A 20,888-nucleotide genomic window follows, 5' to 3' on the forward strand; every position below is an offset into this window, starting at 1 on the left:
CTTTTTTCAAGTAACGTACCCAACACTGATTATTACTATTTGTGTATTTTTATTATTTAGTAGTAATGAGATCATTTTAGTTAATATTTAGCTGTTTGGGATGTTAAATAATTTATCAATTATAAAATATTTTTAACAATTATAAAATTATTATTTATATATATTTTTAAAATAAATAATCTTAATTTATTTGAGACTTAATGAACTTAAAACACCAGGTTCAAAAAAAAAAAAAGTAAAAAAATTAAATTAAATTGTGTACCCAATGACAACAATAATAATAATAATAATAATAATAATAATAATAATAATAATGATATTAATAATAATGATAATAATAATGACAATAATAATAATAATGATAATGATAATAATAATGATGATAATAATGATAATAATAATGATATTAATAATAATAATGATAATAATAATGACAATAATAATAATAATAATAATGATAATAATAATGATAATGATAATGATAATAATAATAATAATAATGACATTAATAATAATAATGATAATAATAATGACAATAATAATAATAATGATAATAATAATAATAATGACATTAATAATAATGATAATAATAATGGCAATAATAATAATAATGATGATAATAATAATAATGATATTAATAATAATGATAATAATGATAATAATAATGATAATAATGATAATAATAATGATAATAAGGATAATAATAATAATGATGATAATAATAATGATATTAATAATAATAATGACAATAATAATAATAATAATAATGATAATAATAATAATAATGATAATGATAATAATAATGATATTAATAATGATAATAATAATTACAATAATAATAATAATAATGATAATAATAATAATAATGATAATGATAATAATAATGACATTAATAATAATAATGACAATAATAATAATAATAATAATGATAATAATAATAATGATAATAATAATAATAATAGCTGTAAAAATGTATTTTAATTATTTTTTAGCATATACTATTTTACTGTAATCTTAGTTTTTTGTATAATAAATGAAATAATATTATTATAATATATTAATATAACAAATAAATAAAATAATAAATGTTTAAATATATATATACATATATTCATTCATTTTCCTTAGACATATAGTCCCTATTTTGCTACTAGCGGAATGAACCGCTAACTATTCCAGCACGTGTTTTACACAGCGGATACTCTTCCAGCTGTAACCCTGTACTAGGAAACACCCATACACACTCATTCACAAACACTCATACACTACGGCCAATTTAGTTCATCAAAATTTGTGCATGTGTTTGGACTGTGGGGGAAACCGGAGCACCTAGAGGAAACCCACGCCAACACAGGGAGAACATGCAAACTCCACACAGAAACACCAACTCGAACCAGCGACCTAGCTGTGAGGCCACAGTGCTAACCAGAGCTATTAGTGATGCGTTCAGTCCTGGTCCTGAATTCTCTGACCTCCTCACTCCTCTGAGAGTCTGCAGTGCTGATGGATCTCCGGCGTGTCCTAGATCTGCCGTCTGACCTCATCTTCTTCCCCATGACTTCATTTCATCCTTTATTGCTGCTTCACTCTCATTCACATGATCTCAGTAAAGCAGGTCAAAGGTCATACGGTGACCTCTCGGCCCAGTGGAGTCAGTAACAAACCACACTTAAAGGTGGAGACGTCTTCATAAATACAGTTCAGCTTTACACTCAGAGCTGCTTCCATAATATTAAATACAATTTTTGTTTCCCAGAAGAACATTCTCTGTTAGTTAAGCCGGAATGTTGTCTTAATGTACTGTAAATAAGGTTAAAAGAATGTTCCCTGAATGTTTTCTTTAAGTTGTTACACAAAAAAATCCCTGCGATGTTCTGGGAAGGTTTGTTTATGGTTAACAAAATAAAAAACTTTCCCTCAGAGAAAGCTTCAACAATGTTTTTATTTGGTTGCCAGAATAACCAAATAAGAACCTTAGAAGAATGTTCTAAGTAAGAACGTCTTGCTTATATTCCTATTAACTTAAATACTTTTTATGAATGTTCAATAAAAATGCAATCGATTAAACAATTATTTGGTTAAATAAGCAATAAGAGAATGTTTACTTTGATTATTCTACTAAAATTCCACTGAAACGAGCAATAATACAATAAATACATGAACGTCCACCTGTAATAGTTCAGAAAATATGCAGAAAATGTGCAGATATGACATTCTGAATCTTACCAAGTGTTTTATTAACTATAAATTAATAACAACGTTAATAATCATAACTTTTAGAAAACATTGACATTCTGAGTGTTATTTTGAGGCGAATTTTGCTCCAAAAACACACTCGACGTGTAATATATGTAAACAATATACAATTCCAGCTATAAATGCGTCAGTGAACCGGCATTCAAATATTATCAGATGTAATAATATTACCGATATAATAAAGGTGCTGCTTTTATAATGCGGATTGGCGCCAGAATCAACTTCCGCTTTCAGTTGGCGCGCAGATTTGAATCACGTCAGTGTTTTGAACGATGATTTTTCCGTCCACACTTCGCACAAACACACACTGGAAATCATAATGTGCATTACAGCGACAACACACACACTGCTGGACCGAAACATGACTTTATTATCCGGTCACAGTGAGAGAGAGCGAGAGAGAGAGAGAGAGTTTGTTCGGCTGGAGCGACAATGACCCCTGCAGGCCGACTGAAGGATTCACACACACTCAGGAGAAACGGATTTTGTAAGTAATGAATGTCTTCCGTGTTTGTTTATTTGTTTGCTTGTACAGTGTTTCTGCAGGTCATTATTGTTATGTAAATAACACATTAAATTCTGTAAAGCTATGTTTGTGAAGTTATGATCACAGATATTTAACGACAGGTGTGCGTGCGTGCGTGCGTGCGTGCGTGCGTGTGTGTGTGTGTGACAGACGGTTGTCAGCAGGTGTTTTTGTGTATCAGTAAACCTGCTGCTTTGCCTCCAACACACTGGGGATTTCTGCTTTGTTTTCTGCTCCAGTATTAACTGTACAGCCAGAACGCTCAATATATTTGCTAGTGTAGCCTAATGTGTGTGGTAATATTATAGTCATTTTAAATTCATTTCATTTCATTTCATTCTAAAACATTTAATTACATATATTTTACTGCGTAAAAACTTGCTGGATAAGTTTGTGGTTCATTCCGCTGTGGCGACCCCAGATTAATAAAGGGACTAAGCCGACAAGAAAATGAATGAATGAATAATATTTATATATAGTTATTTTGAATACAAAACAATTGTATACTTTTATATTTAAAAAAAAAAACATGGGCGACGTGGTGGCACAGTGGGTAGCACAATCGCCTCACAGCAAGAAGGTCACTGGTTTGAGCCTCGGCTGGGTCAGTTGGTGTTTCTGTGTGGAGTTTGCATGTTCTCCCCGTGTTGGTGTGGGTTTTCTCTGGGTGCTCCGGTTTCCCCCACAGTCCAAACACATGCACTATAGAGGAACTGATCAACTACACTGGCTGTAGTGTATGAGTGTGATTGAGTGTGTATGGGTGTTTCCCAGTGATAGGTTGCAGCTGGAATGGCATCCGCTGCGTAAAAGTATATGCTGGATAAGTTGGCGGTTCATTCCGCTGTGGCGACCCCTGATTAATGAAAAGACTAGGCCGGAAATGAATGAATGAATGAATGATACTAATGTAGAATTATTCGTGGATAAGGACAATAGCCAAATTAATAATTTTGATATGAGCCACTTTTGGTACTTCACACCTTTTCATTTGGTAATTTTTTGTTTGAAAAAGGTCCAAGATTAAGAATAAAAGTTTCTTGTAAAATGTTTTCTCTATTTAACAACAGTCGAGTTGGTCAGGAGTGAAAGACGACTTCACTTGCATCAGATTTCTTGCTGTTGAAATGTAGATAAAGAATTGTGTGCATCGGCCAAAACTGATTATCTGAATCCACACCGAAGCGACAGTCAACCGAGGATTCCGCTTAGTTTCAAAGCCTTTATCTTTGGGTTGTTTTCACAGTTTAGTATGGTATAGCAGTCAAAATAGGTCAAAGGAGCTCATGTATGGGACAAATTCTACACCCCCCACCCCCCTCTCCTGGCTACGTTGGGTGAATTAGGTAAGCTAAATTGTCCATTGTGTATGTGAATGAGTATGTATGGATGTTTCCCAGTGATGGGTTGCAGCTGGAAGGGTTTCCGCTGGATAAAAACAAATGCTGGATAAGTTGGCGGTTCATTCCACTGTGGCAACCCCAGAAGGGACTAAGCCGAAAAGAAAATGAATGATTGATGTGGAACAGATTCAGGAATTTTTCACAGTATTTCTTCTAATATTTGTTCTTCTGGAGAAAGTCTTATTTGTTTTATTTCGGCTAGAATAAAAGCAGTTTTTATAGTGTTAAAGTCATGTTAAGCTCAATATTATTCACCTCTTCAGCAATATTAGTGTTGGATTGTCTCCAGAACAAACCACTGTTATACAATGACTTGCCTAATTACCCTAACTTTACCCTAATTACCCTAGTGAAGCCTTTACATGTCACTTTAAGCTGAACACTAGTGTCTTGAAGAATATCTAGTCTAATATTATGTGCTGTCATCATGACAAAGAGAAAATAAATCAGTGATTAGAAATGAGCCATTAAAGCTTATTGATAAATCTCTACAGAAAGTCGTCTGCTTTAAGCAGGAAAGCCTCTTCATGGTGTAATGTGTTGCTCAGATGTAATCTTCATCAGGAAATCAGCCTGAGGAGTTCCTCTGTAATCAGAGCATCATAATAATCACAATAATCTCCATCTCCTGCAGGCATCCGCAAGAGTCCACCGAGCAGCTCAATAATCCTCATTAGCAGAATCAGACTGACCTGAGTGTCAATGCTTGTGTGAAGTCAATTAATCAGAGTTAAATCTTTCCATTATATCCACAGGACAAACAGCAGAGATGTTTACAGCACCACAGCGACACCTGCAGACTGATGCCGGCATCTCAACACTGGTAACACTTCAGTTTGTATGAACATTATATATATTTCACAATAAAAACACCATTAATGTCTCAAATGATTCCATAAAACTTCATTTAAAGGTTTCATTCAACAGATACACGTTATATAATAAAGCATTGACCTGAAAGCTGTGAAATCTTCACTGTAAATTTTGTGATGCACAAGAGTTTAGTGTTCATCTGCGATTGTCAATTGCATTATGGGATGTTGATCTCTGCTCTATCCACTTTTGATGATGAAAATTCAATGTTACAGTTTAATAAAGTGACTTTTACTAACATTTTAGTAGTTTAAAATAACAATATAATGTAAAAGAAATAATATAGAGTGTGTAAAATAACAGTAAATGTGCTGCAGTTTAATACAAGGTTTCTGTAGTGTAATATACTACACCAACCCAGACAATACAGCACTGCAGACACATACGTACAGACTATACAACTTTACAAGGTTAACATTGTTGCATGAAAGATCAAGCTCCCATAGCAGAAATAAACAGGGAAAAATAAAAATATGAATCACAAAGTACAGAAAACTGCTCATTTACAGATATTTATGACAGTATAGACTTACAGTAGCAACTCTTCATACTCTAGCAATCTTTTTTCAGAAAAGCAGCCAGCAGGAAATCTTGCAATTATTAACATTTATGTGGCAACACAATCTCCAAACTGTTCACACACACACACACACACACACACACACACACACACACACACACACACACACACACACACACACACACACACACACACACACACACACACACGTCAGTCATTTCAGCAGCGGTTCTGTTTCTGCAGCGCTGCTTACACTCAAAGTGACAATGCATTGATAATGAGCAAAAAATGCATTAAATAAATATTCCAAACATCTTTTATGGGGCCCAAACTACAAAACCAAACTTCATGCAACAACGTCAGTGTCATTCCATAACAAACTGATTCAAATTGTTTAATGTTTAAGAAATAATATATAAAGTCTAAAATAAGTGTGTAAAATGAGCTGCATTTTATTATAAGGTGTTTGTAGAGTAATATACAACACAGACCCAGACACCTATTACACACATCAATAAGTCACTGGATACATCTTTACAAGGTTAAAATTATTGAAAGAAAGATCAAGATCCCAGAATGCATTTCAACAGCAATTTCCTCTGAAAATTAGTTGGCAACAGTGCTAATGATGTCACTTCCTGTGGTGGGAAATGCACAAAAGGTATTGAGGCGTTATTAGTCTTTTCCCATTCATTTGTGCAAAATATTTAGCAAACACCAGTAGAAGATTAATGACTGTCATATTTCAGTCAATTCTAAAACAATATGATGAAAATGAATGGAATTGTGTTTGACACACATTGCACAATACAAATAAAAGATTATATTAGGAATTTCAGCAAATAAACACCTTTAATGTGTTTATGCCTTTATTAAGATGTTCATGCAAAGGTTTATCTTCACCGCTTCATTTAGGGAAACTCCTGAGGTAAATAAGTGATATCTCTATCTTTAATAATAGATCTAGATAAAATGCTGCACTCCCCCACCCCCACCTCCGCAAGTCACAATGACTTCTGGGACTTTTAGAGTGAGATCAGTGCTCGAGTCTGCATCGACACATCATTAATGTCAACACATGCGGGAACTTTCATGCATCCTCTGTACTTGCGGTCTTGAGTATTGGAACTGAACTTTGGCAGTAATTGATGACGTTACACGAGAAGGCTGACGAACGCATACTGAAAAACAAAAGCCATAGTGTTTATCACCCTAACATGACTGTGGACACACTGTACCTACACACAGTTCTGTCCAAACAGCTTACAATAGATGATTTCAGGTGAGAGTTTCAGTAGAGAATGTGGGTTATTACCAGGGCCAGACGCAGGCCCGGATTGGCTAATGGAGAGAACTGGGAGAATCCCCGGTGGGCCAGTCCATTTTTTGGCCGCGAGGGCCGGTGTCCCTATCTGCTTGCACTCTCAGCAGTTGCACTTTTTCATTTATTTTTTTATTTGACCATCGCCTCACTCTTTTTATTTAGTTTCTCGCAGCCCTGTAAACAAAATACAACCTGCAGATTAATAATGATGTAACTATCATCATAGCATACCTTAGTGAATGTAAGAATTCGAATACTTGATTAATATTACACCAGCTCAATAAAAATCAGATGATTCACTACATTAATAAATCTGACATAACTTGATCACAAATCTAAAAAGGAGAGAAAAAAATTAAACCGTCAATAAAAGTCTTGCAGGTCATAGTGCAATATTTTTTTTTTCATTCCAGCCACATTAGAGTAACAGTTCAGTGTAGTTCAGTGGTCAGCACGTTAAATTATGACACGGCTGACCCGTGTTTGAACCTCATCTGAAAAATTATTATTTTTTCATTTTTTATTGATAAGACATATAATACTGTTATGGTTGTTGAAAATTTTAAGTTCTAAAGCAGCTGTTTTATTGAAAAAAGACGTGACGGTGTCATTAGAAACTGAACTAGCAATGACCTTATTTTAATAGTCAGTCGTGAACTGAGATGGGCCAGTCTAAGGCTTTAAACTCCAGGGCTGAAAAGGAGTCCCACTCCAGCCCTGGCCCAGACGGAATCTGCAGACGTTTTTTTTTTTTGCTATTTCTGCTGAGGATTTTGTTAAAAATCTGCAGATTTCTGCATAATTATTTTGGGAGTATCATAACTAAAACCTTAATTAGTGAAATAAACACCTTTAACTTTAATTAAATTTGCAATTTAAACATTAGAGTCACTTTATTTGGTAAACAAAGCAAGTCTCTCATATAATCTTTACTAAAAGACAGAAAATGACTTTACAAACTGCATTGCATTGTACATAAATCAGATGAGCATTTTCATATTAGTCAATATTACTGTAATTGATTAAAAAACTAAAGAAATTTAGATTTACTCAAGTAAATAAAGAATTAATGATGGACTAAAAATCTGCAGAATTCTGCGCGCACAGATTCCGTGTGGGCCTAGTTATTACACATGCAAACATTATATTTTAGGAAAACCTTAAGACCTTTTATTCAAAACAGTTTCATTAAAGCTTTTTTAATAAACAAGTTTATTCAGGAGACAAAATATACAGACAATGCTAAAAATCCCCCATATATTTGAGCTGCATAATCCAAACATGAACCCAAAACGATGCACCAAACATGATCAACCTTTATTTTTTTTTATATGCACATGATTTAGGCTTTTATTATTCCTAAACGAGCGAGAACATTTATTTCCTGAATCAGAATGAACAGACGTCTCCCTCTGGTGGCCGATACGCCAATTAAAGACAGTTTATTACTTAGAAAACCATTAAAACACACACAGTAGCTAAAAGGATAACACTATATACAAAGACTTAAATAATGCATCAGTTCTGTTCAGTAAATGTCCTGGACGCGTCACCTGTGTCCGAACATCTCCTGCGAGGCGTAGGTCATGTAGAGAAACCCGTCTTCATCTTTGTGGTCTTTATAAAGCTGCGCCATGGTCATAGACATGCTGGCGATGCCAGAGTTATTGATGAGCAGGTAAAAGGCCTGATTGGGCATCAGCGTCATCCGATTCCTGACAAAACCAAAGCAGACGTGAGGGAAAAAAGCCCAGCGTGAGAAACGGCTTAAACCCACACAGGTGACGATCAGCTGACAGCAGATCCAGACCAGCTCAAACACTCCCACAGGACATTATTTTATACACAGACTAGATTTATAGACCTCTGAATTATTTCATGTTTAATCATTTAAAAAAGGTTAAAAAGTTTATACAAAATGTTAAAATGACAAAAACAATTACATCAACAAAAGTATGCAGATAAATGCATTTTACAGATCATTATTATTTGGTTGCATTAAAAAAAATATAGATTTATATACAATTATTAAAATGCAAAAATATGTTAAAGAATTTGTTAGTCTTAACATTACATTTTATGCTTGGTTTATATTTATACACTTCAAGAATTATTTTCAGGTTTACCCTTTAAAATATTTAAGTTTATGGAAATAATAAATGACAAACAATTACATAAAAAAAATATGCGGATAAATGCATTTTACAGAATATTTATTATAATTTCTGTATTAAATATTTAACCCAACTATCCTAAGAAATATAAATCTGCATATAATTGTTGCATTATTAAAAGTGCAGAAATGCATGTTACAAAATTTATTTGTTAGTCTTAACATGAAATAATTGAGGTCTATAAAAATAAATTAATCAAATAATTTAATGTTTAATCATTTATACTCAACATTAAAAAAAAAAAAAAAAAATTGTATACAAATATTAAAATTGCAAACAAAAATACGCATTAATAATTGTTGCATTCTTGAAATGCGCTTTGTAGAATTTATTATTTGTTAGTCTTAGCATTATATGCATGGTTTATATTTATGGACTTCAGAATCATTTCATTTTATTATATTCATTTAAAAATAATCTTTAGAGTGAATTTATATAATTTCTAAATGACAAATTACAACTAGTTTTGTATGAACATGCTCCAGTAATGATTGCATTATAAAAATACTGAAATGCAGGTTACAGAATTTATTCTTTGTTAGTCTCAGTTAATAAACAGAGGAATTAAGTCAATTACAACCAATTTAAAAATGAACAAATGGTAAATAAAAGGTTACTCATTCTGCATGTTTTTCAGCATCCAGCATACTTTAAATGCCTACATTTCAGTTAGCAAATACTTTCACTTTACATACTAAAACATTAAATTCTCTCTAAAAATGTAGTCAATTATATCACTTAAAATATTTTAAATATCTAATATATTAAGAAAATCACCTCAAAACTTTCACTTCAAATATAATACATTGGTCAATGCCTCTTCATCATTAGGCGCGTTTACGATTACATCAAATTTCTGCGCATTAACTTTAACTTTTTTTCCATTGGTATAGTTTAAACTGATAGACACACATTGTTCAGCATGCATGAGTACAACCCACACAGATATCCTAAATTATAATTTTACAAGATGTTTTAATATAATAATAAAATTATAATAAATTAGTGCATTTGCATTAGATTAAATCAGTACTGAAGTCAAAACTAAAACTAATCTAACAAAAAAAAGATCTAAAAGCTAACACACAAATTTAGTTTTTTTAAAAGGTTTAATAAACCGGAAAAAAATAAAACATAACATTGAAATTTGTAGGTTGTAATTGTTTTTCCAACTGGTTTGAATCTAAATGCATCATCTTTGCATTCCTAAAGGTGGTCGGTGGGCAAAATCTTATTCTAATGAATAAAACTGATAAATGAAATTTATGTTTAAATAAACCACAAGTTTTCTACATCCAAACAATCCGTTTTATAAAAACAGACATTTTTGAAAGAGGGCGTACTCTACTCGTATATGCTGACCACTGCATGTCTCTGTCTCTTTAAACACAATTACAGGAATGCACTGCAGGAATTCTCTTATACTTGCTGAGAATTTTTCACAAACAGATTTCTTAAAAAAAAAAAATAAAAAAAAAAACACTTAAGACTTCTTATATGAAAATAGTGAATTTTATTAATTTACCTAGATTAATAAATTTGCTTTTGCTTCAAATGCATGATCTTTCACACTATAAAAAAGTGATTAGTTAAGTTTAAAAACAATACATATAGATGTTAACTCATTGCCTTATTATTATTATTATAATAAAGTAAACAAACTATGTGCATAATGAGAAGTCAAGGTTTGACTTGTGAAACAGAACAATTAATTCACTATTCAGGAATGTGCTTTTAAAAATTAGATAGATAGATAGATAGATAGATAGATAGATAGATAGATAGATAGATAGATAGAATTTCACACTGTAAAAAGTAATTAGTCAATTTAAAAATGATGAGGCAACGAGTTTACACTTTTTAAAGTAGACGAACTGAGTATAGACAAAAGTCAATGGGTTTTCCAGCTTTAAGTAAAATCACTTTGTTGCTTTTAAGGCAATGGGTTTACTCACTTTTTAAAGGTAACAATGGCATTACAGTGCAGGCAAACGGATTTTTTTATTGAATAAGCAGGAAAGAGAGAAAATAAAATAAAAAGCAATATTTAAATTGTGTAAAATGGTTGCAGGCTATTCGTTTAATGCATTCTTTATATTGTTACACACATTTCTAGAATAAAACAGGCGTATATTATAGAGTTTTGCTCACCTGATGATGGTGACGAACTGGGTCATGGTGAGCTCCTGAGGCACGAGGAACTTGGTTTTATCCAGAGGCGGCAAAAACTTCTCTCTCTGATATCGCTCGATTATTACCTCAAATAAAGAGCATATTTCACTTAAACACACACACACTGATCGACGAACACACATAATCACTAACACACACTACTTACCGGGATTTTAGTCGGAAACTTAGTCCGTATTCCCGCCACCTCTTGTTTCCTCGTTGCTGATCGATCACCAATAACACCAAAAAACAAACAACTGTTGAGTTTGACAGCACAAACACACACACAAAAGGTCGAATATGTGATATAAAGACGCACACCTAAGCTCTTCCTCTGTTTGAAGGGTTTGGGATGTGGAGTTTTCTCAAACGGAGGCATGTTGAGCTGCACCTCTGACCTGCGCACTAATTGCTCTCCGAGCGCACTAACACTAATTAAATACTGCGCCGGCGGTGACGTCACTGCGCATGCGCTCCGCGGAGATCGCGCGATATTCATTTGTTTTATTTTATTATTATTTGTATTTAATTTATTTTTATTTTTAACAGTTTTAGTCCTCTGTGTTCACTAAATGTTATTTGTGATAAGTATACTGTAAAAAGATACTGGTTTTATTAAACCCACACTGTAAAAAATGTCTGTCGGTAAATTAGCAGTTTATTTACTTAATTATTCATGTTTTATGTTTTATTTTTAGTTTATTTAATGCTTTTAAATTGCATTATGTGATCTTAATCTTTTTCCAATAACTTTATACATTGAAAAGTTGGAAAAAGTGACTTTTATAAACATGTTTATTAGTTTAAAGTGAGATATTATCTGGGTCGGTGTTGTATATTAAGCCACAGATACCATGTATTAAACTGCAGCACATGTTATTTATAAAGTTTATAATGTTATTTTACAGACTTATTTCTCCATATATTATTTCTTAAACATTATAACCATACAATCCAGCATATTTTAGAGTGTATAAGTATAATAAGAAGAGCTATTGCGTTATTAAGATGCTGACATGCATGTTACAGAGTTTATTCTTTGTTAGTCTTAAAGTTTAAGTTAATAAGCAGAGGAATTAAGTGAATTAAAATATTTAAATGAAGTTAAAATAAATAATAATAATAACACTAAACATTTTATTCATGTTAAAATTTCAACAAAGGAGGTTGTGTTAAAGTTACTTATGCAGCATAATAAAGTTTTTAATGTGTAAGTTATTTTTAGACAGACAGACAGACAGAGATAGATAGATAGATAGATAGATAGATAGATAGATAGATAGATAGATAGATAGATAGATAGATAGATAGATAGATAGATAGATAGATAGATAGATAGATAGATAGATAGATAGTCTTATTCCTCCCAGAATTATTTTGTAAATATTGAATTAAAACATTTAAATGAAGTTAAAATGAATAATAATAACAGTAAACATTTCATTAACATGTTAACAAAGGAGCCCTAATCCTCCCAGAGTTATTTTGTAAATGTTAAAGCATTTAGAGTGTTTCAGTATAATAATAAGAGTATAATAAGTGTGCCGAGTATAATAATCAGTATGCCGATACACATTCCTAAAATGTTGCAGGTAAATAAGGCTGTGAATGGATCTTTGTGTTGTTCACGAGTCTCAGAAATGGATGCGTGCGTATTTAAAACAGAGGATGGTATTGTATTGTTGTATAACAGTTCGAGCATGACATGAGTACTTAAATGAATCCTCTGTGAAAATATTACAAGCATCTGCTTGAGTCTGCTCTGTTATGTAATGTTAAAACATGCATTTTATGTCAAGTTGATGCTTTTCACATTACTTATAGTAGTTTGTTAAAAACACAAGTGTGTGTTTAAAGTTTGTGTGTTGTGTTTTTAGTTAACTAATGTGAGTTTTTGTGAGACTGCGAGTGTGTACAGCTATTTCAACACTGAACAATGACTCTGTGTAAGAACGTTTTGCAGAATAATGAGTAAAACGTATTTGGACTACAAGTCCCAGCATGCCCAGCGCGTTCGTCTCTGATTGGCTGTTCACCGAACGAGTTGTTTGTTCTGTCTAATCAGAGCGCTTCGTGCTGGCTGCGATCTGTTGACCTGCTTGTGGGCGTGAAATGAGCGGAAACCAGCGTAGTGCGAATCATGTCAGTGAATCGGTTCAACTGAACGTTTTGTTTAAACACATTCGACTCTTTAAAGTTATGAGCGCGTTTGACTTGCACGATATGTTTGATAAAGCTTTGTTTATTTTTGTGTTGAGTTATTTTATACACGATTGGGTTTTTTTTGTAATAGATGTGTTTTGTGAACAACATTACATTAGTTTGTATGTTATCTTGATGTTAAACTTTTATACAAATATATCTACAAATGTTTAAAATTAAAAAAATAACTTGATTCAGTACTAAATTAACATTGCTAAGTGAAAATATAAATATATATATATACGTTTTGTTGATTTTTAGGAATCAGCAAAGGAGAATTCTCAATAATAATGATTAGATTAACCTTTTTTGTCAACATTACTATTATCAACACTCATTTTCTGCTCTGTTTTATCCCTAACTATCTTTATATATATATATATATATATATATATATATATATATATATATATATATATATATATATATATATATATATATATATATAAAATAAAACTATACCAACAACACTGATTACTGCATACATATTTATAAAAATGGCATAATCTGACCTTTTTACTATAAACCCAAAATATTTATACAGGTTTTTGATGCTTTATTACTTTTATTATTCTCATTATTAGATAAAAGTGTCGTCCAAATGATTACATTTAAATGTAAAAGTCTAATTAAAATAAAGTCTAATTAAAATAAATACTCAAGTCTAATCAAAATAAAAACAAAGGTTAATAAATGATTGTAGGTAATATTTTATTGAAGTGTGGGGTGATGCAGTGGGTTGCGATGTCGTCTCTTTTCCCCCACAGTCCAAACACTTGTGGTACAGGTGAATATGCTAAACTTGACTGTAGTGAATGAGTTTGGATGTTTCCCAGTGATGGGTTGCAGCTAGAAGGGCATAAAACATGTACTGATTAAGTTAGCGGTTCATTCCTCTGTGGTGACCCCTGATTAATAAAGGGACTAAGCCGAAAAGAGAATGAATGAATGAGTGAATTTTATTAATGTATATCACAAAATATATGCATACATATATTAAAAATCTAAAAACTATATTCTGTTCGATTGCTTTATTATTCGCATTATTTGATAAGTGTCGTCTAAATGATTAAATCCAACGTAATTCTAATTTATAATGAATATAAAACTAAAATATATAAATACAATTTATATTTTATTGATGAACAACACAAAAATACCCTGTCAATATATTAAAAATTAAAGTAAAAACCCTATTCAGCTTAATTTGGTTCTCTTTTATGCTGTAAAGCAGGGGTGGGCAAGCTATGGCTCGGGACCCACATGTGGCTCTTTGACCAAAAATATGCGGCTCCCTTCAACAAAAAATTAAAACTGTCACTAAAAATCAGTTTCCAATTGAAAATACAATTAAAATTTCCTTTTTATTTTATATATTTACAGCTAAATGAAGAAGAATAAAAATAAAATGATATTTCAATGTGCATGTGCAGCGCTGTGGATTAACTTTACTTGAATCAGTAAAGGTTATGCAACTTACATTTCTATGGTACCCGCTTGCGCACGTAAATTCAAACAACATTCATGAGTGCTGCTGGCCAAAAGAAAAAAACTCGACATTGCCCGACATGTGATGCTAATATATCCCCAATGGCTCTCTAAAAATGCATTTGCAAAAATCAGAAATGGCTCTTTGCTAAAAAAGGTTCATGACCCCTGCACTAAAGTGTCATCTAAAGTATTATATCTTATGTAAATGTAAAATTCTAAATGAATTAAATACATGAAGTAAAATTTGTAGATGCAACTTAAATTTTATTGATGCATAACACACACACACACATGCAAATATATATTATATATGTATATATATATATATATATATATATATATATATATATATATATATGTATGTATGTATGTATGTATGTACGTACGTACGTACGTATATCCATCTATCTATCTATCTATCTATCTATCTATCTATCTATCTATCTATCTATCTATCTATCTATATATATATATATATATATATATATATATATATATATATATATATATATATACATATTAAAGTTTCATCTAAGTGATTTAATCTAAAGTAAATGATGACAATTCATATTTTGCTGATGACAAACATGCTCCTTTAAACTACAACTTTTAAAAGTAACTCAATCGGCTCACTAATCGGCTCGACGGAATCAGTTCACTGAGTCGGCTCACATGGACGATTCACTGCTGATTCGAGCAGCGCTAGCGGAAACGTCATGAAGTGACAGCAGTGAGCGGAGCCGCAGCCGCCCGTTTCCCTTCGAGCAGCGACGCGGATCCAGAGCATCGAACCCAGAGTCCGTGCGGTCCAGCAGACACCGAATCCCGGCCTAGCCATGGACGAGCAGGCGGGCCCCGGTGTGTTCTTTAACAACAACAACAATTCGGTTCTCCCCGGCGGAGCGAAAGCGCCTCAGCCGGGCGACGGCGGTGGAGAGGCGGCCCGCGCGCACTACAGTATCCCGGGGATCCTGCACTTTCTGCAGCACGAGTGGGCCCGGTTCGAGCTGGAGCGCGCGCAGTGGGAGGTGGAACGCGCAGAACTGCAGGTAACGAGCCGTTAAAACCGTTATTTGACCGGGGGTCTGTGGGCGCGCTCTGCCGAAACTCACAGTCAGACATTTGCGGGTTGTTGTTTTCTCTCTCTCTCTCTCTCTCTCTCTCTCTCTCTCTCTCTCTCTCTCTGTCATGCTGACGTTACAGCAGAAAACTTGAGTTTGTCTCCTGCATACTGTAACTGTAATTCAATACACTTCATCACACACCAGAGGATACAGTGCTCTCTTTAAATATGAATATTGTTATACAGAAACTTTAGTTTATATACAATTTGCATTATATAAATAGATATTTTCTCTCGAAATATATATTTCTTCTCAAATATATGAATATATTCATGCGTTTGTTTTTATAAACACACACATTTTATGTCAAAATGAACTTTTATTTTGGATGCGATTAGTCTTCGCCCAGCACATAGCCTATATAATGATAGATGTGTGTGTGTGTGTGTGTGTGTGTGTGTGTGTGTGTGTGTGTTGTCAAACAATTAATCGCATCCAAAATAAAAGTCCCATATTTTGAAATATATTTGTGCGTACTATGTATATTTTTGTTTATATAAATTTATGCATGACTATATTGCATACAATATTTACTTATTTTTATATCTATAAGTATTTATATAAAACAAATATATGAAAATGTACGCCTTTTTGCTTATTTTTGTGTCTTATGTACTGTGTGTGTGTGTGTGTGTGTGTGTGTGTGTGTTTATACATATTTATAAATATAGACAGTACACAAATATAATGTAAATACAAACTTTTAGCTTGTATGTGATCAGTCTTTCGACAGCACTAATGTGTGTGTGTGTGTGTGTGTGTGTGTGTGCATACATTTTTTTGCAATTATTTTAGAGTTTCAGATTATTGTGTATATTCAGTTTTAAATCCGCACATTCAGTCGTTCTCCTTAATGTAATTTCAGAAAGTATTCTTTGTAAACTATAAATAGTCAAATCACATTATCAGCCAGTGATGATCAAAGTACAGCATCGTTTACGGTCAGTTAAATAGTGCTGATGTTGTTTTGTTGTCATGCTTACAAGCCATTTCAGAGCCGGTATTCAAAGTAGCGGTGCACAATATAGAGAGCGCGACACATGTCGTCACTTTGTTCATAAATGAGCATGTGCAAAATATAAAGCCAACTTTACCTCGACTGATTCAGTTGTGTATGGCAGAAAACGAACAAACTACTCGCTCTACACACAAGTGTGATCATGACTATACATAAACATTTAAATAAAATGATAAGAAAACGTCGGTTTGCAGTGAGAAGACATATATTATGTACATACAAACCTATATTGTGAAGATTATTTATGCACATTTTTAATATATTTTTGAATAAATATGGTGACAAGCATCGTGTTTGACTGTTCTAGTTCGTAAACACATTACCCAGAACAGTGTAACACAATCTATCTATCTCAATGTGAAGGTTTTCTAGTCGACCTCTTGGCTTTAGAATTAATCATGTTCTTTGCACTTTACTTTATTTCTTTAATTAATTTTTTGATTGCAGTTTCCCTACTTTCACCACATTCGTTTATGCCACAGGTGTCAAACTCAGGGCTGCAGCTCTGCACAGTTTAGTTCCAACCCTAATTAAACACACCTGATCAAACTAATTGAGTCCTTCAGGCTTGTTTGAAACCTACAGGTAAGTGTGTTGGAGCAGGGTTGGAACTAAACTGTGCAGGGCTTCGGCCCTCCAGGAATTGAGTTTGACACCTCTGGTTTATGCTTTTTAAAAATGCGTCACGGTGGTGCAGTGGGTAGAACTATCACCTCACAGCTAGATGATCACTGTCTTGAGTCCCGGCTGGGTCAGTTGGTGCTTCTGTGTGGAGTTTGCATGTTCTCCCCGTGTTGGCGTTGGTTTCCTCCGGGTGCTCCGGTTTCCCCCACAGTCCAAACACATGCGCTATAGGGGATTGGATAAGCTAAATTGGCCAGTGTATGAGTGTGAATGCAAGAGTGTATTGGTGTTTCCTAGTACTGGGTTACAGCTGGAAGTGCATCCGCTGTGTAAAACATATGCTGGAGTAGTTGGTGGTTCATTCCGCTGTGGTGACCCCTGATTAATAAAGGGACTAAGACGAAAAGTAAATGAATGAATGCTGATATACAAATGAAATATCCTACTATATAACGCATATACAAAGGTATTTGTGATTATTTGTCAGATTTTTGCAGATTACTAGTAATGTCATGCTAGGGTTTTTTTTAATTTTATGCTTAAAATTAAAACAGTATGTAAATTTTATGTGTAAAATAATGTTTAGGGGTGTCTGATATGAGAAAGGTCTGACATTGTGATTGTTTTTTCTCTGTGATATACTGTATATTGCTATATGAACACAATATCAGCAGATGACTTGAATAGCTGTTTTTGGAGTGAAATCATTCATTTATATTGATTGGAATAATCTTGAGTCAAAGAAATGGCAAGAATATAAAGATAGAGCAAAAATAAAAGTGTAATGAGTAGGCAGATATTCAGGTACAGTACGATACGATATGACATTATCATGATATTTTGCTCCCAGTAATGATGGATAGATCATGATACCTGCAATAGGGTACATGCAAAAGTATGCTAAAGGACTTTTAATTTGTCAGTAACCTGCGTTAAGCATTTGCGGTGAACTGTGTACCATTGCAAAATCGGCGCGTTTAAGCTCTGTTTTCTCTGTTTTACAATCAGCTATCTCCACTGGCTGAGTGACATGCGATATAAAGTGGGTCTCAGATTGTTCAAGAAGCGCTGCATTACATTACATTTTCCCCGCCATGTCTTTATTATATGAACATTTATTTTACCCCAGTATATTCAATGGAGCTTCTGTGCTAGCCTGCCGATTCTGACTAAGGCGATTTTGTCTGGCTTTACACTTGAGCAACTAAACAAATGTTAAAGTCTGTTTAACTGATTGTATTTTAATTACATTACAACATCGATGCTGTAAAAGGAACCGTATAAAATGGAAAAAACTGGAAGTTTATTCGTATGGGAAACACACTAGCTCTGCATATACCCTATATACCTCAAGAAAACCATCCACAATATATCAGGATATCTGTAAATGAAGAGGAAAAATGCATCAAAAAGTTATTATAATAACAGCACGTGTTTTATAGAATTGCATCATTGATGTGTTTTTGATCCTCCATTATGAGAGGCGCCGCCTCATGTACTGCAATAGATGGCAGCAGCACATGTCTGATGGATAAACAGTGGAAATGTCCAGTGAGCGGCAGTTCTGTGGGCGCCAATGCCTTGTTGATGAGGTCAGAGGAGAATGGCCAGACTGGTTCCAGCTGATAGAAAGGCAACAGTGACTCAAATAAGCACTCGTTACAACCGAGCTCTGCAGAAGAGCATCTCTGAACACACAACACGTCCAACCTTGAGGCGGATGGGCTACAGCAGCAGAAGAGCACACCGGGTGCCGCTCCTGTCAGCTAAGAACAGGAAACTGAGGCTACAATTCACACAGACTCACCAAAACTGGACAATAGAAGATTGGAGAAACGTTGCTGCTCTGATGAGTCTCCATTTCTGCTGACACATTCAGATGCTCGGCTCACAATTTGGCCTCAACAACATGAAAGCATGGATCATCCTGCCTTGTATCAGCGGTTCAGGCTGGTGGTGGTGTAATGGTGTGGGGGAGATTTTCTTTGGGTCCGTTAGTACCAATTGAGCATCAACGCCACAGCCTACCTGAGTATTGCTGCTGACCATGTCCATCCCTTTATGAGCACAGTGTCTCCATCTTCTGATGGCTACTTCCAGCAGGATAACGCAGCATGTCATAAAGCTCAATCTCAGACTGGTTTCTTGAACATGATGATGAGTTCACTGTACTCAAATGGCCTCCACAGTCACCAGAGCTCAATCCAATAGAGCAGCTTTGGGATGTGGTGGAACGGGAGATTGGCATCATGGATGTGCAGCCGACAAATCTGCAGCAACTGTGTGATGCTATCATGACAACATGGAGCAAAATCTCTGAGGAATATTTCCAGTGGTTTGCTGAATCTCTGACATGAAGGATTAAGGCAGTTCTGAAGGCAAAAGGGGTCCAACCTGGCACTAGTCAGCTGTACCTAATAAAGCTAATAAATAACAAAAAAGTTACTCATTAATCACTACAATGAGATCAAATTGTTATAAACATCATTAAGAGAAATACAAAATCAGAAAAAAGCATTTAAGCATGAATCACCCAACACGTTTAGTCTGCCTGCTTTAAAAATAGAAAAATAAAAATCACCATCGCCCTCAAATCAAGCTTCATCTCTAATTTTATCACTAGCAATAACACACACACACACACACACACACACACACAGATGTGGTTTCTGGTATTTATGGTTTGTTTCCTCTGTCATGTTTGTGTTTCTCGTTTGTTTCTTTGATTTGTTTCTCATGATGTAACACACTAGGGCACCATGATATTGGAAAAATCTAACATTAGTTTTGTCATGATATCCATTTATTTATTTTTTTTTTTGTACGATACACATTTCACCAAAATATGTTGCGATAAACAATACATTCATTCATTCATTTTCTTGTCGGCTTAGTCCCCCTTATTAATCCGCGGTCGCCACAGCAGAATGAACCGCCAACTTATCCAGCAAGTTTTTACGCAGCGAATGCCCTTCCAGCTGCAACCCATCTCTGGGAAACATCCACAAACACATTCACACACACACTCATACACTAGGGACAATTTAGCCTACCCAATTCACCTGTACCGCATGTGTTTGGACTGTGGGGGAAACCGGAGCACCCGGAGGAAACCCACGCGAACGCAGGGAGAACATGCAAACACCACACAGAAATGCCAACTGAGCCGAGGTTCGAACCA

The 20,888-nt window shown here is 34.1% G+C and overlaps 3 protein-coding genes across 9 annotated transcripts in view; 1 reads left to right on the plus strand and 2 right to left on the minus strand.

Moving 5' to 3' along the window:
* The window catches only part of tomm20b (translocase of outer mitochondrial membrane 20b), a 575,852-nt gene that overhangs the window by 151,739 nt on the left and 403,225 nt on the right, over positions 1-20,888 (minus strand). The gene's annotated exons all lie outside the window — the stretch shown is intronic.
* strn (striatin, calmodulin binding protein) overlaps positions 1-20,888 on the plus strand; it is a 104,990-nt gene that overhangs the window by 33,736 nt on the left and 50,366 nt on the right. For 2 of the 6 annotated variants that reach the window (XM_087272861.1, XM_087272863.1), the window contains exons 1-2: positions 2,653-2,743; positions 4,941-5,008. In XM_087272861.1, coding sequence (XP_087128987.1) covers positions 4,955-5,008 — 54 coding nt within the window. In that variant the 5' untranslated portion in view covers positions 2,653-2,743; positions 4,941-4,954. 6 annotated transcript variants of the gene reach the window in all.
* Positions 8,050-11,659, minus strand: map1lc3c (microtubule-associated protein 1 light chain 3 gamma). 2 transcript variants are annotated; one of them, NM_200298.2, is given in 4 exon segments: positions 8,050-8,617; positions 11,228-11,334; positions 11,415-11,470; positions 11,570-11,644. In NM_200298.2, coding segments are annotated over 4 exon segments (387 nt in total). In that variant the 5' UTR covers positions 11,628-11,644; the 3' UTR covers positions 8,050-8,451.

The sequence above is a fragment of the Danio rerio genome, chromosome 11 (genome assembly GCF_052040795.2).
Source record: "Danio rerio strain M-AB ecotype USA chromosome 11, GRCz13ab, whole genome shotgun sequence".
NCBI classification, from domain to species: domain Eukaryota; kingdom Metazoa; phylum Chordata; class Actinopteri; order Cypriniformes; family Danionidae; genus Danio; species Danio rerio.

Bases quoted from the DNA above. Each gene is read 5' to 3' on its own strand.
- map1lc3c (XM_087271918.1), bottom strand. From the start codon at position 11,627: ATGCCTCCGTTTGAGAAAACTCCACATCCCAAACCCTTCAAACAGAGG. The intron at 11,480-11,566 runs TGCGTCTTTATA...GTGTTATTGGTG, and splicing joins ACAGAGGAAGAGCTTAGGTG to ATCGATCAGCAACGAGGAAA. The intron at 8,618-11,227 runs GTGAGCAAAACT...TGGTTTTGTCAG, and splicing joins CAGTTCGTCACCATCATCAG to GAATCGGATGACGCTGATGC.